The following is a 26722-nucleotide window of genomic DNA, read 5'->3' as shown; positions in this document are numbered from 1 at the left end:
CGATTACAGCCCCATTGACTCCCTTTGCCAATGCATTGATGAATTAAGCAATTGGATGTGCCAAAACTTTCTTCAGTTTAACAAAGACAAAACTAAAGTCATTGCGTTTGGAAACAAAGATGAAGTTCTCAAGGTGAACGCATACCTTAAGTCTAGGGGTCAAACAACTAAAAATCAAGTCAGGAATCTGGGTGTGTCTCTAGAGTCAGACCTTAGTTTCAGTAGACATGTCAAATCAATAACTAAATCAGCATACTATCACCTGAAAAATATTGCAAGAATTAGATGCTTTGTTTCCAGTCAAGACTTAGAAAAACTTGTGCATGCTTTCATCACCAGTAGGGTGGATTATTGTAATGGACTTCTCACTGGCCTTCCCAAAAAGACCATAAGACAGTTGCAGCTCATACACAACGCTGCTGCTAGGATTCTGAGCAGAACCAGAAAATATGAACACATCACACCAGTCCTCAGGTCTTTAGACTGGCTGCCAGTTACATTTAGGATTGATTTTAAAGTATTATTACTGGTATATAAATCATTCAATGGCCAAGGACCTCAATACATTGCAGATATGCTCACTGAATATAAACCCAACAGATCAATCAGATCATTAGGATCACATCGGCTAGAAATACCAAGGGTTCACTCTAAGCATGGCGAGCCTGCTTTTAGCTACTATGCCAGCCGCAGCTGGAACCAGCTTCCAGAAGAGATCAGATGTGATCCTACAGTAGTCACATTCAAATCCAGACTCAAAACACATCTGTTTAGCTGTGCATTTACTGAATGAGCACTGTGCCACAGTTCGTCCGACTGTTTGCACTGTATTTTATTTTATGTTTTAATTACTCTGATTTCATTTGATTATTTCTGTATTTTATCTTTTATTCTAAACTGTTTTAATTATTCTGATTTCTTTTGATTATTTTAATTTCTTCTATGTAAAGCACTTTGAATTACCATTGTGTATGAAATGTGCTATATAAATAAACTTGCCTTGCCTTGCCTTGCCTATACGTATACATCCGTATTAATATGACCAAATTATATTGATCAAATTTTGCCACCGACATTCTAATGTACTGGAAATGTCTCTCTTCGTCCACGCTTCGCATGGGAAGCACCCGAGACACAAACTCCCCATCCTGATCTCTTCTTCGGTTTAAAGGGCGAACATACCACCGCCTATCTCTGCGCTGCCTTTGTTGCCGCCAATATATAAAATCAGTAATATACACTCCGGCCTCTTCAGTTGTCATTTTGATCTGAATATGACGTGACCCGACTCTACTACCCCCTGTTGCGTGAGCGGTGTATTGCATTTCACGCAGCGCCCGTGACGCTTGCGTCTGCATGCGTCCACTGTTTAGACTATGAAAGGGAGTGCGTCGCTCGCGTCACTCACGTTGCTTGCTTGCGTTGCTCGCGTTGACTATGTAACGGCCCTAAGTGTCACTCTGTGGCCACCAGGGCTACCATAGAACGGCCTACTCATTTGGCCGTCTCTTTGGTGGCCCGGAGAGACAGATCTGTTGCGCGACGCAATTCTCAAATTGCGTCAGCGCTGACTTCCTCACAATTATCCATGTCCCTAAGCAGATCAGCCTGGTATGCTTGCAAAATAGACATAGTATGCAAGCATGCCGCATTCTGACCTGCTGCCGAATATGCTTTACCCACCAGCACTGAAGTAGCTTTTAATGGCTTGGTGGGTAACGCCGGGGCTTTTAATGATGATGGTGACTCGGGAGAGAGATAGCTCTCAAGCGTCTCCTCAGCCCAAGGCATTGTCATATAACCACAATATTTAACATGCATAACATTACTGTAATTAGATGTCTGAGGATTAAAAACTCAAAATTAAACAGGTTTATTCAGTCGGTGGAGAGAAACTGCAGAATCCGATACATCCGCCTCGCCATCGCAACAGTTTTTTTTTACACACGTCAGCATGACATCCGACCAAGCCGAACCACACTCGGACACGTTTCTAACCGGTGTGGTGAAGAAATTAGTCCCACCTTCGGACCGCAGTAGAATGCCTGATCTAAAAATGTTCTTGCGACAACTTCTTGCAGCTAATGTGAGCTGTTTTAGCTTTATATATTGTAGCTTCAAGTAGCATGCTAAATCCCACTGCTATGTACAAGATAAGATAAAAGCAGTTTGTAAAAACATTTTAAACAGGTAGTCTAGCAGTTTTCTGCCATCAAGTAATATATATTTTCATATATGTATTTATTTGTACAGCTCTTTTCACACAGCTTTACAGAAAGACAGACAGTTATTGTATAGTAATTGAATTGTATATGTAAACTAAATAACAAAACACTAAAAATGAAAAATGTTGAATTTCACAATCTATAGCTTCGGTTATATACTATGAAACAAATAAGTTAAAAGACATGAATGGTTGTTATAACTTAGTTCAATATATATTATGAAACATATTTATTATCCCTGTTTTTCTGCAATATTATGAATTTCTTTGTTTATATTATATGTATATTCATATAAGCTGCATTTTATGGTGGGTTACACTTGTGTGTTGGAAACAGGATTTTATGCAGAGCCCAGGAAAAGAAATCCATGCAACTCACACATTTCTGTATTTTATGTAATGGCAGTCACTGAACTTTTTTTTTGCAGAAGATGTTTATGTGGTGGCTTCCTTTAACTACCGCTTTCAAACTGCAACAAGGATTTGTCCTAACAAGTCATTGAGTCATTGATCTATATTGTCTTAACACTTTGTAAATTAAAAAAGGGAAAATAGAGGGAATCTTTCTTAATAATATTTCATAAAATTCTGTTTTAACTTTACCAAAATTTTGTTTTTGTTTTTACTTTTAATTTATTTTTTTGCTAATGTAATATATGTAATTGCATTGTATCGTATGCCATTCAGAAAGAGTGGCTACAAGGGACAAAAGTGTGTGGGAAGGTGCTGAGGTATTAAAGGGCGAGACTGTGAAGAGCGATGAAAGTTATCTTTACATTTTTTCTGTTGAATGCTGAAGTTGATAGGTAACCAGGGGAGCTGGTTTTAGTGTAATACCCTGATGAGTTTTAACAATAATAAAGTCAATCAAGGGCTTTAGATGTTAGGATCCAAGTTCAGCCCACTGTAAGACACATCATCTACAACAGACGTTACAAAATGAGGAATAACAAGCCTTTTTTTTTTTTTGCAGGCTTTTTAACAGGCTTTTATACAGCCAGCCCATTGCAGTGGGGTAAGAACATAAACAGTTCTTTTTTTATACATTATATATATTACATATATTTAATATATATTACATATATTTCTTCTATACTAATATGGATTTGGATTTGGATTTCATATATATATGTATGTGAATATCCTCATATAAAACAGCCCAGATGGCAAAATTTTTCCCTTTGCACCATGGTTGGCCCCAGTTGTACAGGAAGGAACTTTTGATCCCATATTGACTGATTCAATCTTCAAACAACAAAACATCACCATAGCCACTACAGTCTTCGCTCTTGGAAAGTGAGTATATATCTCTCCTATCTCTGATCTTCATTGACTTTAAATTTAAACAAAATTAAATAAACCAGAATGCCCTTTCAGCAATGCTGATGGTTACATAAAGTACCAAATGTGGAAAAAGTGCAACAAATCAACCATCAAAGCGATAGTCTGGTTGACACCAGACCCTTCTCAGTTATAACTGAGAGTGGGTCTGGGGAAGGTTATTCACAGCCCATTTCCAAAGGGGCGTCACCAACAGACGTCATTAAAATGCCTCTGGGCGCAATTGGACAGACCTAAAACCAATCAGAGCGATGAAGGAGATGACGCTTCAACGTCGCTGCGCTATCGTCATCGTGTAAAGCCACCTCAATGTTTGTGATTGGTGCCTCGTTTTGGAAAATTGAAAAAGGGCTTGAATGGGCTCTTGGACAGACAGACTTGCAGAGAAAAATCTCAAATTTGCCGGAAGTTTGTTAGGGTTTTCCCAAGCTATCAAAGCGCATCCATCCATGATAAAAGTGCTCGACACGGCTCTGGGGGGATTAATGAAGGTCTTCTGAAGTGAAGCGATGCCTTCATGTAACTACGTGGACTTCCAAAAAAAATATACCCATTGACACCCATTACAAAGCTTGGAAGAGCCAGGACATTTTTTAATATAACTCCGATTTTATTAGTCTGAAAGAAGAATGTCATATACACCTATTGTCATGATCGTCAAGCAAAACAGGAAACAACAGCAGGTAACTCAGGTTTATTGGTCAGTAAACACGAAACAGATGATTGACACGGGCGTGTAAAGATGACGCTGGGACTTTGATGGCCAGCGTGAAAAGTCCGTGAAGTGAGAGTCCGTGAGGTGAAGAATCCGTGAAGTGAAGACACGAAACGACAATCCACACCAAGACAACGAACCCACGGGAACACGACGACGGGAAAGGCAGGCAGACTGGACAGGAACACCACACGAGACATCAACCAAACGATCTGACAAAGAGGATGAGAAAGCGGTGAGTATATATAGTGAGATGAGATCGGCTGCAGCTGGTGATGAGATGATTGACAGCTGGAGCGGATCAAGGAATGTCACTCAGTCACACCCACTACACACGTGCTTTCATACAACAACATAAACACGAGACGAGAAGGAACCAATGGATTAGTCTACCGTGACACCTATGGCTTCAGGGAGTGTAAACCATGGGCTAATTTTCATTTTTGGGTAAACTATCCCTTTAAGAAAGTACTGTCTATAACTCAATGACAAATACTAGACCAAGATACTCTTCCTAGCTCCTCAAATTCAACCAAACTTGCACGTTGATGGGCATTGCTCTTGCACTTGCTCTGGTTGATGTGTCTGTGTGCTTGCTCTTCAGGGAGAAGTGCCCATAAAAACCGTTATGACGTCATACAGGGCCATTTAAAAAAAAATGTCTGAAACTTATATGGATCCTGAGGGAGTGCATTTGGTACAGAAATGTTCAGTCATACGTTCAACTCATAAACTTTGGCCATGTTGCATGAGAATCCAACTCTTTAACAGTGTAAATACGTCAGAATGCGTGAAATAACATTAGACATCCCATTTAAGTTACCCCACCCCAAATAATTCTACTAAATTATATTTGAATTATTTTGAGATTTAACTGCATACTTGTACCTACCTTAAGAGGACTGTGGTTTTGTTTTTTTATACCGTCACAGTTAATTAAATTATAATTTTCATTTGTGTAATTAAGTTGTCCTCAGCAGCCTAAGCATACCTTGACCTATAGAATTGTGCATAAAACATTTTTTTATGAATTATATTATTAAAACTGAATGGACTTTTGCCACTTTATTATTTTACAATTGTGTCACTCTCCCTCTCTGTTTTTCAGGTATACACGGTTTCTTAAAGATTTCCTGGAGTCTGCAGAGCATAATTACTTTGTTGGATTTCGTGTGCATTATTATGTGTTCACTGATCAACCAGAACAGGTTCCTGCAGTGAAACTGAGTGAAGAACATCATTTGACGGTGTTGACAGTCCCTAGTTCTAACAGATGGCAGCAGATCAGTTTGAGCAGGATGGCAAGACTGGAGAAACTGATTGAGAGTCGACTTCTCAATGAAGCCGACTATATTTTCAGCCTTGATGTGGATTCAAAGTTTTATGGTCGCTGGGGGGTGGAGACTTTGAGTCGTCTGGTTGGTGTCATGCATCCATGGTTTTATGATAAGCCTCGTGAATTATTCACATATGAACGCCGACCAGAGTCTCAAGCTTTCATTCCTTATGCTGAGGGTGATTATTATTATGGTGGGGCTGTGATTGGTGGCTTAGTGAAAGACGTATATCAGCTTGCTAAAACCTGCCGGGAGCAGCTGGACATTGATGCATCTAAATCCATTGAGGCAGCATGGCAGGAGGAGTCTCATTTGAACAAGTACTTCCTTTATAACAAACCCAGTAAACTGCTTTCACCCGAGTATCTGTGGGATGACACAAAATATAAACCAGAGGAGATCAAAATCATTCGCTTCTCTCAAGTTATCAAAAACTATAATGAAATTCGTCCAAACCCTTAGCAGCTGTTAACTGAAACATCAGTAGGGGTAAAATCTTTGCGTGGCAGGGGGAGCTGCCACTTGACCTGTCACTCAACCCATCACCGATAGGGGCTGCTGCCATTCGACCCGTCACCGTTACATGCGCCTCCCACTCGACCCGTCACCGTTACATGCGCCTGCCACTCGACATGCGCCTGCCACTCGACCAGTCATCGTTATATGCGCCTGCCACTCAACCAGTCATCGTTATATGCGCCTGCCACTCGACCAGTTACGGATATATGTGCCTGCCTCGCAACCTTGCACAATATGTAAGATGTTTTTAAACCAAATGCAGCGCGTATCCCCTGTAGCCAACGGGAGCCAGAACGGTACGTACAATAGGTCAATATTCACCATTAACCAAATGCTTTTCACCTGCCTTACAGCTACCAGACACTCTGACTGATGCACATGATCAAATAGACAGGTATCCTGCATTTCCTTCTACTCTTATTTAGCCTACCTATATGCCACATTATATTTTATTCTGACGTTTTAATCCGGACCGCGAGTCTCGTGACACTATTTGTAATCTTATCTTATTTTATTCGCCTGTTTTGCCCGTAATTGAGAGCGTCTTGGCTCTCACTAAGCGTCGCACCTGACACTCCGATTGATACACATGTGCAAAAAGACAGTAAAATACTGCTATTATTTGCCATCTTATCTTACATTTTATTCCTTCTTTTTGTTCATAATGGAGCGTGTGTCACGTCACCTATAAGCATCGCACAAGACACAAATTAGAGTCGCGTCTGCCTCAAGATCTCTCACTGCATGTGAGACAGACAGTGCAATCCTGCTCTTTAATTTATTTATTTATTTATTTGTCATCTTATCTTATATGTTATTCCCTCTTTTTGTCCATAATGAAGCGCGTCACATCACCTATTACGTCGCGTCAGCCACAACCTAGCATCGCGTCTGCCTCAAGTTCTCTCACTGTTTTCATCCACCAGACACTCCGATCGATGCACATGTGCAAACAGACAGTGCAATCCTGCTCTTATTTATATCTTGTATTTTATTCCCTCTTTTTGTCCATAATGGAGTGCACGTCAACTATTAGCGTCGCGCCAGCCAAAACAAGGTATCACGCCTGCCTCAAGATCTCTCACTGTTTAAATCTACCAGTCAATCCGATTGATGCACATGTGCAAACAGACAGTAAAATACTGCTCTTATTTTCCATCTTATCTTACATTATATTTCCTCTTTTTGTTCATAGTGGAGTGCGCGTCACATCACCTAAGCGTCGCACCAGCCACAAGATCTCTCACTGTTTTACTGCCTGATACTCTGATTGACAGCTGCAGGGAAAAGCAGACGAAGATTCTTCACTACATCGATTTGTTTGTTCTATAGGCCTAGGCTATTTTTATTTCATTTTATTTACAGAATATTGCAGAATATCAACATTTAATGATGAGGACTTTGAATTTGCACCAGTGAGAACTGCAAAACAAACAAAAAAACTTGTTCAGGTAAAGAACAAATTTAAATTTTGATAATTAAAAAGAAATAGAAATTTGAATAATCATCATTACTCGCCCCATGGGGTTTTACCAATCGGTTACTCTACATGTGGCCTTTAAAAAACCAACATCGATACGGCAAATCCAACACAAATAGACTCATATACTGAATTTAGAGTGTGAAATTGACAGCATTTAAATGATTCATCTAAAGTAATCAAATAAAAGAGAGTACACATCAATATTTTGCACTTGCCAGTTGTTATTTTGCCAGTTTTTCCACACAAAAATCCTATGTGAAAGATGAATAATACATAATAAATGAATCTAATAAAAAAGATAGGCCTATAGTGTCACGGAAACACTGAGGGGACAGAAGGTCCAATTGCAGTATGTTTATTAATAGGGTAATCCAAACTCGTAGTCATTCAGGCAGGGGTCCAAATCCCATAAGGCAATCCACAACACAAGACAAAAACAAGAAACGGGCAGATACTTAACTAGGAAGTGTGGTGACATCAAACAACGACTCCGTACCCATACTAACACAGACAGGGAATATATACACATATCTAACAAGACTAACACAGAACAGCTGGGAACAATGATTACGGGGAACAGCTGAGTGCAATGAACTGATGAGTGACAGTGACAGACAGAATGCTGGGAATTGAAGTCAATTGTGAAGGACACCGTGAGAACAAGGACCTCTAGTGATAGACAAGGGAACACAACCAGACACTGTGACATAACCCCCCCTCTACGGAGCGGCTACCAGACGCTCCATGACAACACTAAAACACGACACAAGAGTTCAGGAGGGAGGTGGAACAGTGGAGGATCAGGGGGAGGGATGGTGGGCCAGGTCCGTGAAGGGAGACAGGAACAAGGGGTGAGGGGTTAACCGGGAAGCAGGGCAAAAAAGAAAGTCTATCGGGCATCCAGGACGAAACACAGAGTCCATCAGGCGGCCAGGGCGAAGCAGACGGTCCATCGGGCGGCCAGGGCGAAGCGGACGGTCCATCGGGCGGCCAGGGCGAAGCGGACGGTCCATCGGGCGGCCAGGGCGAAGCAGACGGTCCATCGGGCGGCCAGGTCGAAGCAGACGGTCCATCGGGCGGCCAGGGGCGAAGCAGACGGTCCATCGGGCGGCCAGGACGAAGCAGACGGTCCATCGAGCGGCCAGGGCGAAGCAGACGGTCCACCGGGCGGCCAGGGCGAAGCAGACGGTCCATCGGGCGGCCAGGGCGAAGCAGACGGTCCATCGGGCGGCCAGGGCGAAGCAGACGGTCCATCGGGCGGCCAGGGCAAAGCAGACGACCCATCGGGCGGCCAGGGCGGTGAAGACCCCTCGGGCGGCCATGGCGGTGAAGACCCCTAGGGCGGCCAGGGCGGTGAAGACCCCTCGGGCGGCCAGGGCGGTGCAGACCCCTCGGGCGGCCAGTGCGGTGCAGACCCCTCGGGCGGCCAGTGCGGTGACGACCAGGGCGAAGACGGCCACTCGGGCGACCAGGGCGAATACGACCACTCGGGCGACCACGGCACAGGAACAGAACCCGGCTCAGGAACAGAACCCGGCTCAGGAACAGACACCGGCTCAGGAACAGACACCAAAACTGAAACAGCCACAAGAACAGACACAAACACAGAGACAAACACAGAAACAAACAGTGGTTCAGGAACAGATGCTGGCTCCGGCTCAGGTACAGCAGACACTGGCTCCGGCTCTGGAACAGCAGACACTGGCTCCAGCTCTGGAACAGGCACTGGCCCTGGTTCCAGCTCTGGAACAGGCACTTGCTCTGGCTCTGGAACAGCAGACACTGGCTCCGGCTCTGGAACAGCAGACACTGGCTCCAGCTCTGGAACAGGCACTGGCCCTGGTTCCAGCTCTGGAACAGGCACTTGCTCTGGCTCTGGAACAGCAGACACGGGCTCCGTCTCAGGAACAGCAGACACGGGCTCCGTCTCAGGAACAGCAGACACGGGCATGTCCAGGATCCGAGCCAGACACTCCAGATAGTCCAGATCCAAGAAGGCAGACGGCACTGGCTCTGCCTCCGGCTCTGGAATGGGTACTGGCTCTGCCTCCAGCTCTGGAACGGGCATTGGCTCTGCCTCCGGCTCTGGAACCGGCAAAGGCTCTGCCTCCGGCTCTGGAACCGGCAAAGGCTCTGCCTCCGGCTCTGGAACCGGCAAAGGCTCTGCCTCCGGCTCTGGAACCGGCAAAGGCTCTGCCTCCGGCTCTGGAACCGGGCAAAGGCTCTGCCTCCGGCTCTGGAACCGGGCAAAGGCTCTGCCTCCGGCTCTGGAACAGGCACTGGCTCTGCCTCCGGCTCTGGAACAGCAGACACTGGTTCCGGCTCTGGAAAAGCAGACACGGGCTCCGTCTCAGGAACAGCAGACACTGGCTCCGTCTCAGGAACAGCAGACACTGGCTCCGTCTCAGGATCCGAGCCAGACGCTCCAGATAGTCCAGATCCAAGGAAGGCAGACGGCACTGGCTCTGCCGCCGTCTCTGGAATGGGCACTGGCTCTGCCTCTGGAACAGGCACTGGCTCTGCCTCCGGCTCTGGAACAGCAGACACTGGTTCCGGCTCTGGAACAGGAGACACTGGTTCCGGCTCTGGAACAGGAGACACTGGTTCCGGCTCTAGAACAGCAGACAGCAGCAGGATCCGAGCCAGACGCTCCAGATAGTCCAGGTCCAGGAAGGCAGACGGAACGTGAACAGTCTCTGATTGGACAGACGGAACGTGAACAGTCTCTGACTGGGCAGACGGAACGTGAACAGTCTCTGACGACGGAACGTGAACGGTCTCTGACTGGGCAGACGGAACGTGAACGGTCTTTGACTGGGCAGACGGAACGTGAACGGTCTCTGACTGGGCAGACGGGACGTGAACGGTCTCTGACTGGGCAGACGGGACGTGAACGGTCTCAGACTGGGCAGACGGGACGTTAACGGTCTCAGACTGGGCAGACGGGACGTTAACGGTCTCTGACTGGGCAGACGGGACGTGAACGGTCTCTGACTGGGCAGACGGGACGTGAACGGTCTCTGACTGGGCAGACGGGACGTGAACGGTCTCTGACTGGGCAGACGGGACGTGAACGGTCTCTGACTGGGCAGACGGGACGTGAACGGTCTCTGACTGGGCAGACGGGACGTGAACGGTCTCAGACTGGGCAGACGGGACGTGAACAGTCTCTGACTGGGCAGACGGACTGTGTCTCCTCCTTCTCCTTCTCCGGACCACCAGACTCAGGACCACCGGAACCGGGACCACCAGAACAGGGATCATCTCCCGACTACCTCCTCCACTGTGACCTCCACGGGACCCGCGAAACTTGACCAACCGGGTCCCCTTAAAAAACTCCCTTCTCTCCCGCTCGGTGGCTGGGGAAGAGATATTAGAAAACATACCGCTGGATCTGGGACTGATGGAGTCGTTCTGTCACGGAAACACACAGGGGACAGAAGATCCAATTGCAGTATGTTTATTAATAGGGTAATCCAAACTCGTAGTCATTCAGGCAGGGGTCCAAATCCAATAAGGCAATCCACAACACAAGACAAAAACAAGAAACGGGCAGATACTTAACTAGGAAGTGTGGTGACATCAAACAACGACTCCGTACACATACTAACACAGACAGGGAATATATACACATATCTAACAAGACTAACACAGAACAGCTGGGAACAATGATTACGGGGAACAGCTGAGTGCAATGAACTGATGAGTGACAGTGACAGACAGAATGCTGGGAATTGAAGTCAATTGTGAAGGACACCGTGAGAACAAGGACCTCTAGTGATAGACAAGGGAACACAACCAGACACTGTGACATATAGGGTATAAAACAAACAAATCGATGTAGCGATGTAGCGAGGAATCTTCGTCTGCTTTTACCTTCAGCATGTCATCGGAGTATCAGGCAGTAGAACAGCGAGAGATCTTGAGGCAACGTAATAGGTGACGTGATAAGCGCTCCATTATGAACAAAAAGAGGAAATAAAATGTAAGATAAGATGGCAAATAAGAACAGTATTTTACTGTCTGTTTGCACATGTGCATCAATCGGATTGACTGGTAGATTTAAACAGTGAGAGATCTTGAGGTAGGCGCGACGCTAGGTGACGTGCGCTCCATTATGGACAAAAAGAGGGAATAAAATATAAGTGGACCATATATCAATGGTCCACTTCCAGATCGATTATATGAGATAACCTTTAATGGAATTAATTTAGCTATCGAACTGTTTGTCCAGCAAACGGCCGTAAAATTAACTTATCAACTTCTCAACAGAGTTATCCCTTCTTATAAACTCCAAGAAATATCAAATTTCTGGCCATGAACATTAATTTTCCTGTGTTTATAAAATTAGACTACTCAACGTAGTCAATAATAAAAGCTTTTGAAGCTAGGGTCAACATCTCATTGACTTTGTAAAAATGAGCATTTTAGACAGAAGCAATCAAGAATATAATGGTTTTAATAATTGGACTAATAATACATCGAACTACAATTCACACATAATATATATGTATATACAACCGGAACAGAAAGAACAGAAAACATTACAAACACGAATTTACAATAGGATGAGAAAGGGAGAGAAAACGAGAGAGAGAGATATACAGAGAGAGAGAGACATGAACTAAAGGTCAGGAAGAGAGAGAGAGAGGGATCACCTAGATGATCTCAGCATGGCAAAAATCACAGACAATGTAACCTTAAGAGAGACAACAAGAAATCATGTCAGGTCATAACCAATACTTGAATATGGTTCTCGTTGTGTTGCTGATGAACGCAGTCGTGTGTGTGGGTCCTTTTTCGGAGCGGACGTGTTCTTTCGTGTCTTTTCCGGGCAAGCAGACTCGCGGGAAGTTTAAACTTTAAAGGTTCAACGGTGTGAAGTTACCAAAGAAATGATTCAGAGTTCATCTCCCTCGTAGAGGGAGAGGCTAATATGAAAATAACACTTAGTAAAGAAAAGAAAAGAAAGATCGGGAGTGACGCGGAGGTGCGCGTCCGAGACGGAGGCCGAAGCCTGTCCGAAGCTGGTGTTTCCCGAATTTTAAAAAACATTTAATTTTCCATGTATGACTAGTTCAGTCAAAGCACGACGATCATGAGACTACCAAACATGAAATATGAAAGTAGAAGAAAACCAAAGTGACATTCATATGCAGAATTACAATCATTTTAAAGTTTGATTAACACACAATAAATGTGAAGACATCGTCGCACAAAAGGAATACATTTAAAAATATTTACAGGCACTTTTTTCTCTGAAAAGTGCCATGGCTGCTGGTTGCGTGTTAATGCATGCGCGTGTTTGGGAGTATCAGCGGTGACAAGTTCATCAGCGCTTTACGAGTGGGGGACTTTTGCTCATCCCCTGCGGGGGGATTGTTCCGTGTGTGCGTATTCTGTGAATTGATGAGTTTAACACCAGAATAGTGGTTGACTATCTGGCTACACAATGTCTTGTTTGTGAAGGGCAATCTTCAGGAGGGGGACCCTGGGGAGTTTACACACGGGATCTCTAGTCAGAGCGGCGCCTTTTGGTCACATGTCGGTAAAACCAGACACTGCTTTGTGTATTCATTAGTAATTTAATCAAATGGCATCTTCATCTTGGCAATCACTTTATCCATGTATTTTCCGGAATCTCTGTGTGAAAGGGGCTTCTGATTGCACATGTGCATCAAATTGAGTGTCTGGTAGATTTGTAGAACAGTGAGAGATCTTCAGGCAGGCGCGACGCTAGGTTGTGGCTGGCGCGACGCTTAATAGGTGTCAAGACTCTAGCTCCGGATTAAAACGGCAAAAAATATAAACTAAGGTGGCAAATGGGTAGGCTAAATAAGAGTATAAGTAAATGCGGGATGCATGTCTGTCTATTTGATCATATGCATCAGTTGGAGTGTCATAGTAGCTGTAAGGCAGGTGAAAAGCGTTTAGATAATGGTGAATATTGACCTATTGTGCATGCCGTTCTTGCCCTTATTTTTTTGCTTCACTAAAGTGCAAAGAGAAGCTTCCCAGCTAACAAAACTATGTTCTTAGAATGTTTTGCTAACATTCCAATTAGGTTATGAAAAAGTTATTTCCGAATGTTTTTTAAATTTTGAAAACATCCAGTTTTTTTATGTATGTCATTTTTGGTCATTCAGACTTAAGAAATATAAAAAAATAAACTGTTGAATGTCTATTTTGTATATGTCCAAGTGCAATCGAAATAAAACATTGTGCTTTTGTAAAATAAAGAAAATAAACAGGGTGTGCTTTCTGTCTCTCCATCTCCGTTAACCTTTTTTCTGGAGCTCGTCTCTAAACTTAAACAAAACTCAGCGAATACTATTCACCCAAGCATGAGCAATATATCTTTATAATCATTTAAGTTTATACTATATAAAATATCTAATTCAAAACTAAAATAAATATTCTCTGTTTATGTAATCTATAAAAAAAGAGAGAGGTGTCAGCCGATCTCATTATCGTTCTCTCAGCTCATTATTCTGCTAATGTGACACGCCCACGGAGAGCGCGCGGTATTCAAACGCAAATGATCTAAGGCAAGCCATTCAAACATGCCAACGCCCACCAGCTGGTTTATAAAACACATCATGTTTAATAAAAACTTGTACTTTACCTCGTCTTGCTACCTGTGAGGAATAATACTGTCTAATAACCCTGGAAAATGTACCAGAAGTTCTGGTAGTTTCATTTCGAGGAGCAACAGATCCAGCTGATGTAGTAAGTCATTTATTCTTAAGTGCTTTGTTCTAATCGCGATATTGAATAGTGTCTGCACACTGCAAAAAGACTGTTTAAATATGAATTGCGTGTCTGTGTGTAGGCTAAATGATGAATGAACAGCACAGACGCGCGCGCGTTGTTTACTACAGTTATACAGCGCGTGTCTGTGCCGTTCATTCACTCTCGCACCTACATTAGTAAACGTTATTTTTACATGAACACATCCAAACTATATTGCTATAGCCTACTAAGATGAGTAAAAATAGACTGAAACATGTTGAAATAAAATGTCTGTATAAGCAACAAACTGCAAATTAACATGTATATGCTAATATATCATGCACAATATGTTATAGACTAAATATGAATGTTTAGACAAGATTTTGTGATTAGTTTTGGATAGATTATAAAGTTTTGACTATAAAAAAAAAGAGTACTGTCACATTAAATAGTTAAGCTTTTGTTCACCAATTTCTGCTCATATGTTAAATATACTATAGTAGGCCTATGATGTTTTGTCAAAAATAAAGTAGGTATTGTTATATTCTAGTTACCATTACAAAGCCAGACCACAGCAGGTGAACGGTTACATCTCTTCTTTATTCTCACTCTCCAAAAGCACATACAGAACTCGTGCTCCACCTTTCTTTTCTACGCTTCTTCTCCCCGTCTCCCTCTTCTCCACTACCTCCCCCCTAGTGGTCTCAGTAAGTATTGCATTGAATAACAGGACACCACATCTCCCCCATTACGTAAAACAATTTCACGTAGTACCAATTAACTCAAAACAGTACTAGATTTCGATAGGAACACATAAACGTAAGCTTTTGCCTTATTACAACTAAGTTATTTTACGGTAGTTAACAACTGTAATTACTTCTGTTAAATTCTCAATTTCACTTCTTCATTCATAACTCCAACAGAATTACAGAATCATTACAGGACTATATTCAATCTCCATCTGCACTATACCTACATACAGTCAGTAATTCAAACCACTCTATACTCTTATTTAGTCTCATAGTCTTTCAACCAAAAAGGTGGTTAGCACTGAAGAACAGAATGTTTTCCTGTGCTCTGTTCAGTGTTCGGAACATTTGGGACTGAAACATCAACAGCAGGCTGATCTGAGGTCGGCTTCATGACCTCTGGAACCAAAGACAAGTGAGAAGAGTGCCACAGTCTTCCATCTGCCAGTCTGTATGTGCTTGGGCCCATTTGCTTCTCTAATTCCACTGGTTGTGTGAACTTTGAGTGCCCTTTGGCAACATACGTTGGTTTGCGTATACGCACTCTATTGCCCACCTGAAATGTAGACACCCGAGCCCCTCGTTTTGCATCAGAGTATTGATTCATTTTATTTTGGCGAACCGACACTCGCTGTCTAACTTCTTGGTCACGTGTGGAACTGGAGTGAGATGTGAACACCGTAAGTTTGGTTCTCATTTTCCTGCCGTATAACAGTTCAAATGGCGAAACACCAGTCATTGCATGTGGAGTAGAACGATAAGTTTGCAAAAAGTCCAAGACTGTTTGTTTCCACGGTTTCTTTTGCAAAATGGCCATTTGCACACAGTCCTTCAGAACCTTATTAAATCTTTCCACAGCCCCATTAGCCGCAGGATGGTATACAGATGTTTTGGTGTGTGCAATATTTCGTTCGTCCAAGAAAGCGGTAAAGACTGAGGAAATAAGTTGTGGTCCATTATCTGTTACCAGACTCTCAGGGTTTCCATGCCTACTGAAAACAGAATTCAGGAATCCAATTACTACAGGCGTGATAATGGAAGACGTAAACGCCACTTCAGGCCATTTTGAGTAATAGTCCGTCAGTGTAATAGCATATCTGCAGTCATAAGCAGCTGTCTCAAAAGGTCCTACTATGTCCAAACCCAACTTCAACCATGGACCGTCCGGAAAAGGCACCGGCTGTAATGGAGAAGCAGTAGTCTTCGCCGTCCTGTCTGACTCCTGGCACAACGAACATGCTGAAATCTGAGTTTGAACCATAGCGTCTATTCCTGGAAACCAATAGAGCTCACGCAACCGCTGCTTGGTCCTAACTATGCCCTGATGATTCTCATGTGCTAAAGTGACCATTGTTCTGCGCAATGTCACTGGCATCACCAACCGTGAACCCCGGAACACTAGATTGTTTGTCACACAAAGTTCATGTCTCATTTTGAAGTACGGTTGCAGCGGGGAATCCAGGGCTTTTGCTGAAGCTGGCCAACCCTTTTCAATCTGAGCACGCAGAGCAGAAAGCTCAGAACAGGCCATAGAAGCAGCCTTAAACTCCTTTTGAGTAACTGACATAAGAGACATTGACAACAACGCAACTAGCTCAGTTTCTGCATCCGAGTCCATGTCTGTGGTAGATGGCAAGGGCAATCTTGAAAGACAATCAGCTGTACAGTTCAACGAACCTGCACGATAGACCACGTCATAATTAAAGCATAACAGGCGCGCAGCCCATCTAGCTATGCGCATTCCCACCCTGTCTGCTCCTTTTGTACAGAGAAGGGTCGTTAGAGCCTGATGGTCGGTTCGTAGTGTAAACTTACGCCCCCAAAGATAGGTCCTCCACTTTTCCACCGCCCACACACATGCCAAAGCCTCTTTCTCCACTGTTGCATACTTCCTCTCAGTCTGAGTTAAGGATCTGGAGGCAAAAGCGACTGTCCGCTCTGTGTTGTCTGGATGAATCTGGGTGAACACTGCCCCAAGACCATAATCTGATGCATCTGTAGAGATAATGGATGGTAAATTGGGGTCATACAGTGCTAATGCTGAACTTGTAAGCAACAATTGTTTCACAGTGACAAAGCAGTTCTCCGTTTCCTCGTTCCACTGAAATGGTCCCTCTCAGCGGATACATGCCCGTAAGGGTTCAACAACTGTAGCATAATTGGGTATAAATGTATTATTCCATGAGAGCATACCCAGGAATGAACGTAGGGCTGGCACATCCTTAGGAGCTGGAGCTTGTACGATTGCCTGTAAGTGCTCAGTATCTGGCTGAACTCCTTGTGCTGTAACCAAGTGTCCCAAAAAACGCAGGCTCTTTTGCCTAATTTGACACTTTTGTTTGTTCAAACGCAACCCAGCCTCCTTTAGTCGGCTCAGTACCGTGTTCAGCGCAACGTCATGTTCCGCTCCTGTGCGTCCAAAGCAAATGACGTCATCGAGGTAGTTCTGCATGTTTGGTACACCTTTGAGTATGCACTCCATCATCTTTTGGAATACCGACGGTGCTGAAGCCAAACCGTACGGTACCCTGCAAAACCGGAACAATCCTTCATGCGTGATAAACGCTGTTAAATCACGGCTCTCAGGATGTAAAGGCACTTGATGATATGCGATCTCAAGATCAATTGTGGAGAAGATTGTAGATCCAGCTAAAGCAGTCAATAATTCCTCCATGTGAGGCAGGGGGTAACTGTCTATTACCACAGCTTTGTTCGGTTCCCTGAGATCTACACACATTCCTATGCCACCAGTCTTTATCATTGTAACCACAATCGGTGACACCCATGGAGATGCATCTATTCTCTCTATAACTCCGGCAGAAAGTAGTCTGTCCAACTCCGCGGACACGGCTTTTCTTACAGAAAAGGGAAGGCGTCGTAGTTTCTGTCTAACAGGCACGGCTGTATATGACACCTTGACTTTATCCATAAATCCTGCAACACAGCCAACTGAAGGTGAGTCCACTTGAGTAGAAAGCTGTAACACTGGTTCTGAAGAGCAAGATGTGGAGGATGTAGCATGATCTGGCAGAATTGTATCTCCTTTAATGCATAGTTTAAGAGCTGTTATCAGATCCATGCCCATTAATCTAGTTCCTTTATCCACCACATAGAAGTTCACTGAGCATTTGCGGCAGTCTTTTACCACGGTTCCGTGCAAACAGCCGATCACATGAATTGGAGTACGCGAATAAGTGACTAAACATGCTGCAGGTGGCTGTAGAGGTACGTCCCCAAAGTGATCATAATACATGCTCTTTGGCAGAACTGAAACAGAAGCACCAGTATCAACAGTCAACGTGACAGGCCTCTGGACCGCACCGGCTTCGACTTGAACAGTACAGTGAAGTTTAGCGCTTACATCCTTATCTTGAAGTAACAGTAGCGTGTACTCAGGCATTACTACTTCATGCACTGTGTGAGTTTGCGTCGTTCTAGAGACACGTGCAAAATGTCCTTTTTTTTCGGCCAGCACCATTGACTCCGAGTGACACCAGGAGCATGAGGATGGAACTCCCAACGCCGGCGCAAAGGAGAGTATCCACGGACGCATTGATACAACCTCCCATCTCAACCGAGGCGTCTACTCAGCGGAGCCCGCCGATACGCAGAGCAGAGACATCGGTGCCAGTCCTACAGCCAGGGGACGACTTCGAGAGCTATCTGCGACGATTCGAGCGACTGGCCCAAACATGGCAATGGCCAAGAGACGAGTGGAGCTGTCGGTTGGTGCCATTACTGACGGGGCAAGCGTTGGAGGCATACCTTGCTATGGATGAGTACCTCGCAGACGACTACAACCACCTGAAGGATGCACTGCTGCAAAAATTCAACATCTCAGCCGAGACCTACCGCCAGCGGTTCCGGGCAGCAAGGGTACCAGAAGGTGAATCGCCAACAGAAACATACCACCATCTGCGAAATCTCTTCCAGCGATGGGTGCGTCCTGATCTACATTCCAAGGAGAAGATCGGAGAGCTAGTCATCTTGGAACAGCTGCTTCGAGTACTACCTTACGACAGCCGTACCTGGGTAAAAGAGCATGAGCCGGACTCAGGACTGGCAGCTGCGGAGTTATCCCTGCAGTACACAAATGCTCATCGCACGGGCTCGCTTTTCATGTCAGCAGCCGGGACACAAAGCTGCTGTGTGCCCGGCGCGTAAATCAAAGCTGACAGGGTTTTGTTATGCTCCAAGAGAGTTGGACACTGAAATGGACTTTGTTGTCAAGTCATGTCAGGTTTCTAATGTCGACTATGCTAATACCACTGACATACAATGTGTTCATGGGGATGTGAAGTGGTATCCCAAAGCAGAAGTGTTAGTGGGGGTACAAGAACAAATGTATCTCTTGAAGGTAGCAGTTGTTGCTTCTTTGCCGGCAGAAATGATTTTGGGGAGAGACCTCCCAATTTTGAGTGAACTGGTCAATGAAAAGGGGAACCAGGGCATTGATGTAGGGAATGCCATGTCACCCATTGGCTCATTTCCTGTAATGACAAGGGGCCAAGCTAAGGCAGGTTTGCAGCCTCTGCCAGACTTACATAGTAGTCTGCTGCAGGGTGGGACCAAGGGTCCGAAAAAGACACGTCGACAGCGGCGATTGTTGAAATACTTGGGTACTCCAGTCTCCAAGCTCTCCACGGATGGGCTCGAGGTTCATGGCTGGCAAGTCCCAGAAAATATTGCTGTGTTACAAAGGGAAGATGAAACATTAAAACCTTTGTTTGCCAAAGCTGAAGGGCAAGTGAAGTCTAAAGTGTCTGATGAACAATATGTTATTCATGGTGGTGTATTGTATGTGCAATCGGATGATGTTTTACGTGTGGTAGTACCTCTGTCTTGCCGAACCCTTGTTTTACATTTGGCACACACAATTCCAGGGGCAGGATATCTAGCACGACAGAAGACATACACACGTATTAGTTCACGCTTCTATTGGCCAACCATGTACACTGATGTTCAGACATACTGCACTACATGTTCGACATGTCAGAAGACCAGTGCTGTGCGTCAGCGGGATAAGGCCCCATTACGCCCATTACCCATCATATCCACCCCTTTTCCTCCGCATTGCTATGGAAATTTTGGGACCACTAGAAAAGAGCAGTGCGGGACACAGATACATTTTAGTCATATGCGACTTTTTGTACTTTGTAGATCAGCTATGTCACCCGAGAAGAAGAAAGGGGACATACGAAGCTTTTTCATAAAGCAGAGTGTAAGTAGGCAAAAATAACTAGCCACACAAATAACTAGCAGTAGTAGTGACTGACCAGGCTTTGAAATGCAGATTCTACTGTGGAAAATAGTATTAACTGGTGACCCTGGTTACCCAGGATATTGTTACAGTTAAACCTAGCTTCTGCAATCTTTCAAGGTTAGGAGCATTAATTAGGGGTGTGCAGCACGGATAGACTCATAGAAGTCGCACTATCATGATAGAATGCTAACGTTACGTTAGCAAGTCACTGAATGTTAATTAGCCTACCTTAACTTAGAATCTTGCAGTCATAAACAGTGGATCATCTGAGACATTTTTCGTTTCTACATTCTGTTTATGTAATGTATTTGTGAGTGTAGCCTACTTGCTAGACACATATGCTGCAAAAACATGTTGGCAATGTTAAAAAGGCATAAGTTAACACTGTTGGTTATTCAAATATAATGAATCATTATTTGATTGATAATTTCCAAATAACAATATCTGATAGGAGGGTTAAACTTGCTAGCCATAGGATAGACTACAAAATTAATTAAACATTTTGTATGCAGGAAAGACAGCATCAAACCACAACAGATTCAGATTTACATTTATTCATTTAGCAGACACTTTTTATCCAAAGCGACTTACAATTGAGAACAATAGAAGCAGTAAACCTAGGATAACAATATGCAAGTTTTATGACCCTTCCCAGATTAATCTAATGCACTTTAAAAAAAAAAATTAAGAAGAGAATATATCAATAGAATTTGATATAGAATAGAAGATACAATTTTAGTATTAATAGAATACTGTAATAATGGATAATAATAATGGATTTGTTAATGTGAGTGTGAGTATTTGTTAGAGGTACTGGAGGGTAAAAAGTGTTTATAATAGAAAAGGGTTATTTTATTTATTTAGATTTGTTTTGCTCCACAAGTTCTGAAAGTACTTCCTTGTGACAGTATTTTTTGTTAGTGTAAATACTAATGTACACAATAATTTATGTTAAATAAAATGTTTGGTTGTTCAGCATTACTGTCTCATGGGGGGGGGGGATGTCCCCACCAAAGCTGAGACCAAACCTACGCCCATGGGCTACATCCGTGCCTTAATGTTTAAAAAACTGATGGGACACGACTTCACTGGATCTAAACAAATCAATCTAACCATAGATGTGACCAGTAGTGGTGGCTTTCTTAAGGGTTTTTGCAAAAAAAGATTATTTTTTTTACCAAAAATTATATTTGGGCACATTTCTCTTTATTTCATGCAGAGAGGTAAACCAGTTCCATAAGTTAATTAGTAGAAAATGCATATGCTGTACTGAAAATTACAGTTTTTGTGCTGTCCGATTTGCTAAAAGTCAAGTTGTGCCTTTCAAATTAACACTACAATAGGCCTACATGTTTTTGTATATTATTTTCATCATTATTTGTTAAAAATAATCATTAAAACAAGGCAAATGTATTTTAAAAAATAATTAACTCGTTTTTATCTACTAAATTATTAACTTTGTGTGTGTCCGAGAAATCTTTACCAACTGTGTTACCCATTGACAAAACCCCCATAAATCAGCAATTGTTTGTTCCAAAGTCACATGTCCAACATCATGTGATGTCATGTCCTTCAGTGGCGGGAATTTTAAATACAGTGTGGTAAGTTTCTACTCCTCCTCTTCAATTTTTAATCATTATTATTGTCTACACATAGAGTAGATGTATTGCTCATCAATCGTGTTATCAACATGGTCTTGTGTACTTTAGATATTGTATTTACAAAAATGTAGAGAAAATGTATAAAAACACAAGTTGATCAAGGTAATGTGGGGACATGTTCAAGGTCTACAGTTAGCACAAGGTCCTACAATGGAAGAAATGTCAACTGTGTTACCCCCATCAAGTGTAATACAGTTGACAGGGATTAAAACGGTTGACAATGTTGGCTGGGTTTTTGTCATAGGTTATGCCTATATTGAGTACAGTTGATAAAAAAAAAAATCATTAACTATTGTTATTACACAGGAATGACATGGTAAAATATGAAGTGTAATTACATAGTAATGGTTATTTTATAAAAACATGTGATTCACATTAAGGGATTCATTTAACTAATCTTAACACTATCTCAGCAGAGGAGGATTAACTCCACAAACAGCATTACTAGCTTCACTTACTACTAACCAGACTTTATTTAATTTCCGTTTTAATGAAATCAGTAGTTGTATTTTAAGTCACCATGATTGTGGTCATTGTTTGCTTTAATTGGGCTCTTGACCCTTGACTCTTTCATATTAAGTTTTCTCTGGCTGTTGTAAGTATGTGTTAATAAAGCACTGCTGATGCTGATACTGAGAGAAGGACTGCGTATTTACAGAAACACAGAGATATGTTGCATGAGAACAAAAAGCTAGGAAAGGTGAAGACAGTGAAAGATTTAAGTGAGAAGGAAACGAGCATATTGGAGAAAAGCCCAACACCAATCCAGAGACAGAAAGCAAGTGATAGAGAACCAGGTTACTCTGAGGCCCCGTCCACACTACTGCGTTTTCGTTTAAAAACGGAGACCTTTTGCTACGTTTGCACCTCCCGTCCACACTAAAACGGGAAAAACGAAGACCCAAAACGGAGAAGTTTAGAAACGCTGCAGCTCCGTTTTTCGTTTTGAATCTCCGGAGGGCGTTTTAGTGTAGACGGGACAAAACGGAGGAGTTTAGAAACGATGACGTAGAAGGTCACGCTCGGCTCTATGATTGGGTGTCATCACCCATGACGTATCCTTCCCTGATTCGTCAGCCACCCATCACATGTCCCGTCACCGGAAGAAAACAAACAAAAACATCCTGGACTACGTAGCTGATGTTAGTGAGTGCAACATGGATAACGAATTACAAGCGTTACTGACTTTGATGTCTTTGTTAGCAGCTGTTGTGCAAGCAAATTCTGCATTTTACAATGCTATAACTGCCTACATGCGCCGGAGGCAAACTATTATTCGAGCGATCTATGACAATTCCCGTGTGCAGCGGCGGTCCATGAAAAGAAATCTCTGGTCTTCGACATTTTCTAATCTTTGCAGAGGTAGCTAACGTTACTTGCTTCCTCATCAAATCTGAGGAATAGTCCATCCGTTTCCTATTTACACCGGCACGCGCATGCACAGTGTTGGAGAATGGTCACGTGATCCGAGTTTTCAGTCGTTTTAATGTGGACGGAGATCAATTCTAATACGCAGCTAAAACGCTGGTGTGGACGGAGATCGTTTTCGTTTTAATTCTCCGTTTTTAAACGAAAACGCAGTAGTGTGGACGGGGCCTGAGTTCTGAAGTTGATCCACAGCCTAAGCATTTTTTAAAGTTGTTTGTTTTCTCCATTGTTTCAAGAGAGTAAATTAATTACTTGTTGCTGACACTTCTCAAAATAAAAAGGTTTTATTTTAAAGAAAGGTTTCTCTTTTTCTCCTAATGCATCCTGTCAACTGTGCTACTCTATCTGTCAATTGTGTTACCTGTGATTTTTGCGTCATAAATCTTTAAATGTAGGCTAAAATGTAATAAAAATTATAAAAAATGACATATCTAGAGTGAACAATATTACATAAAGATGTTTAATTAATTTAATTTAACTCTGAATTCAGTGTAATGGAGAATTATGTTGAAAAAATATCCATCCTTGATGATAGTATACCAAAGAATATCTGTTATTCAGTTTAAAATTCATATTTTTTAAAATCAGTTAGACAGACAAGCTCAAAACCCCTGGTGAATAGACTCAAGAACTTTCAAACGAATGTTTTATCATATGTTTAGTACTTCCTTTATGTCTTCTATGAAACCACTTTTGTCTGTAACACAGTTGACAAAACATGTCAACTATGTCAACATGTATATTTTTTTACTTTATTTTTATACATTTTAACAGATAACAACAACAAAGTAAACATTCCTTGACAACCACGGTGGCCAAAATAAAATAAAAGAAAAAAAAGAAAATACAAAAAATACATAAAACACTATATAATAAAAATAAAGAAAGAGAGAGAAAAAAAAAAAAAAAATATATATATATATATATATATATATATATATATATATATATATATATATATATATATATATATATATATATACATACATACATACATACATCTTTCTTCTCTTTAAAATACAACAGGGAATAATTAAAAAAATTTAATTAAAAATAATTAAACAATCAGTTCACCCTTGTAGGAATTGAGGGTGAACCAAACACAAATGATTCTTCCAGGTGATTCGTTCAAACATAATGCCACACAAAACTCAACATTCCAGAACCGTAAAGATCTCGGCTCCAGCTAGTCTATAAAAAAACGACTTTATGCCCTGCAAGTTTCAAAGAGATGAGCCTAAATAGAGGAAGAACTGGTCATAGTTAGATAGTTTGGAAAAGACTGATTGGTTCAGTGATGGCACGGCTCAGAACCTACCAAGATAATGGCAGAGGTTGTTTGATCCCAAGACAGAGGGTTGAAAACAGACCTCCTCCTCTGAATGACAACATGAAATCTCTTAAAACCACAGAGACTGAGACTTTACATATAAAAATACATAAAATCATCCCAAAACAATTATTTACGGACTTCTAATCAAACATTGTTCAACTACATAATCCTATATTTTATCTACAGCCTCTGTATGTGTCTATTATGCTTAGATCACATACAAGTCATGTAATTGTTATAACTATTAGATGTTTGAATGAAAGTGTGTCTTGTTTCCTATCAGTATGATCATATGTTCTTAATTCAGAAGATGGCTTGATTGAAATCTGTGTAAAATGTTTCGTGTTCTTATAATAGGAATAATGTCTAAAGTGTAGTGATGTAGGCTATGTCTCTAGACCACTTTTACGCGGTCTCGGTTTTGTCACGGCCTTGACGGTCTTTGGTCTTGGTCTTGTCTTGGTCTCGGACCTCTCGGTCTTGTCTAGGTCTCGCTGTCTCAGACCGACATAGTGGTCGGGGGATTTAGCAATACAATACTACAATATCCACGACGACACAACGTTCGATAATGCAACAGTTTTTGAATTTTCGTGTGAATCGTTTCGCCTGTTTCAGCGATGTATCTTAATGATCCAGTGGTAGAATTTTCGCCAACCGTATCAGAGGTGCTGGGTTCTAATCCGCACTCTATAGTTTTTTTTTCTCGTATAGTTTTTTTTCTCATCAAAACCGATTATGTTCATCAGTGGTTGTTTATCAAGCAGGGACACGGTTTGTGTGCATTATGTTTTGTGATTTCACCAGAACGAATAGAGTGTACACTAGCAGTGTTGTGCCTGAACGCGTTCATTTTTTGGGCGAACGTGAACTGAACGTACTGTATTACTGCCTGGTGAACGTTACTGTGAACTCGTTCATTCTGGTGTATGTGAACGGGGCGCGGCGCGCTCTGAGTTTAACTTCGTTCAATAGGGCGCCAGATTTTTATAGATTTTTTTAAAAAAATTACAGATTTTTTATCCGAAAACCCGGATAAAACACACCGTAAACAGGCCTTAATATGTAGTGGAAAAAACACCCAAATCTGGCAACACCAGCCACCAGCGTCGCACCGCCGCATGCGTCATCAACACAAAAAGCAGCAAGGAAGCGTCGTATGATCATTTAAACGAGTTTTATGACAAGGTCGGTGAGGATGGGAAAAATCGTAGTACATTTCTGTTCAAACTTTGCCCGTCGATAAAATAACTGCTGCCTGTAGTTTTATATGGGCTGTGGCAATAATTTTGAAAAATAATAGCTCGCAGCAACATTATGAAAAAAAAGAACTATGAATGAACTAGTTCAAAACTTTAAAGTATGAACTGAACCGAACTAGTTCATTTTAAAATTTGTGAACTGAACTTTAAACTAGTTCATGTAGAAAGTGAACTTTCCCATACCAACACTGTACACTAGTCTGTTTTTTTCCCCTCCGGTCTCGACTTGGTCTCGGTCTTGGTCTCGACTTGGTCTGTCTTGGTCTTGGTCTTGTCTTGGTCAATAAATATTGTTCTATATTAAAGAACAATAAATAGGCCTATACATGTTTATATTTTCAAGATAATTGTCTTGTGTTATGTGCTTACAGATTTAATGTCTTAAATTGCTGATCTAAGTTACCTTGCTAATAAATAGTGTTTCACTATAGTTTGGATATTTATATCCGCTTTAAAGCTGATAGTTACGGCCCGTTCATATGAAAGCTGGACGAGTCATTTGCAACCCGTTTAAGTGATTCTTTTAAGATTCCCTATAAATTAATTAATAATTCCTTTTGAGCTAAATTGACCTGTCTAACCCAGACACAGTTACCTACACCCTCAATGCCTCAATGTATATAGTAGGCTATACTATTAGGTGTCCACCTTTGTATGATAGTGTCCAGTTTCAGT

At 42.3% G+C, this 26722-nt stretch overlaps 1 protein-coding gene across 1 annotated transcript; it reads left to right on the top strand.

Annotated features, from left to right (window-relative positions):
- Positions 1 to 3104: 3104 nt before the first annotated feature.
- On the top strand, positions 3105 to 7820 carry LOC143710815 (globoside alpha-1,3-N-acetylgalactosaminyltransferase 1-like). The gene is made up of 3 exons (XM_077202048.1): positions 3105 to 3130; positions 3383 to 3520; positions 5389 to 7820. Exons 1-3 carry the CDS (start codon positions 3105 to 3107, stop codon positions 6077 to 6079), a joined length of 855 nt encoding a protein of 284 aa, XP_077058163.1. The 3' UTR covers positions 6080 to 7820.
- Positions 7821 to 26722: the final 18902 nt, after the last annotated feature.

The sequence above is a fragment of the Siphateles boraxobius genome, unplaced genomic scaffold (genome assembly GCF_051911475.1).
Source record: "Siphateles boraxobius isolate OS27281-9 unplaced genomic scaffold, OSU_SipBor_1 48, whole genome shotgun sequence".
Taxonomy (NCBI): Eukaryota; Metazoa; Chordata; class Actinopteri; order Cypriniformes; family Leuciscidae; genus Siphateles; species Siphateles boraxobius.
The sequence above is the reverse complement of the archived record's forward strand: the minus strand, read 5'-3'. Positions and strand labels throughout refer to the sequence as shown.

Bases quoted from the DNA above. Each gene is read 5' to 3' on its own strand.
- LOC143710815 (XM_077202048.1), top strand. From the start codon at position 3,105: ATGTTAGGATCCAAGTTCAGCCCACT. The intron at 3,131-3,382 runs GTAAGACACATC...CATATAAAACAG, and splicing joins GGATCCAAGTTCAGCCCACT to CCCAGATGGCAAAATTTTTC. The intron at 3,521-5,388 runs GTGAGTATATAT...TCTGTTTTTCAG, and splicing joins ACAGTCTTCGCTCTTGGAAA to GTATACACGGTTTCTTAAAG.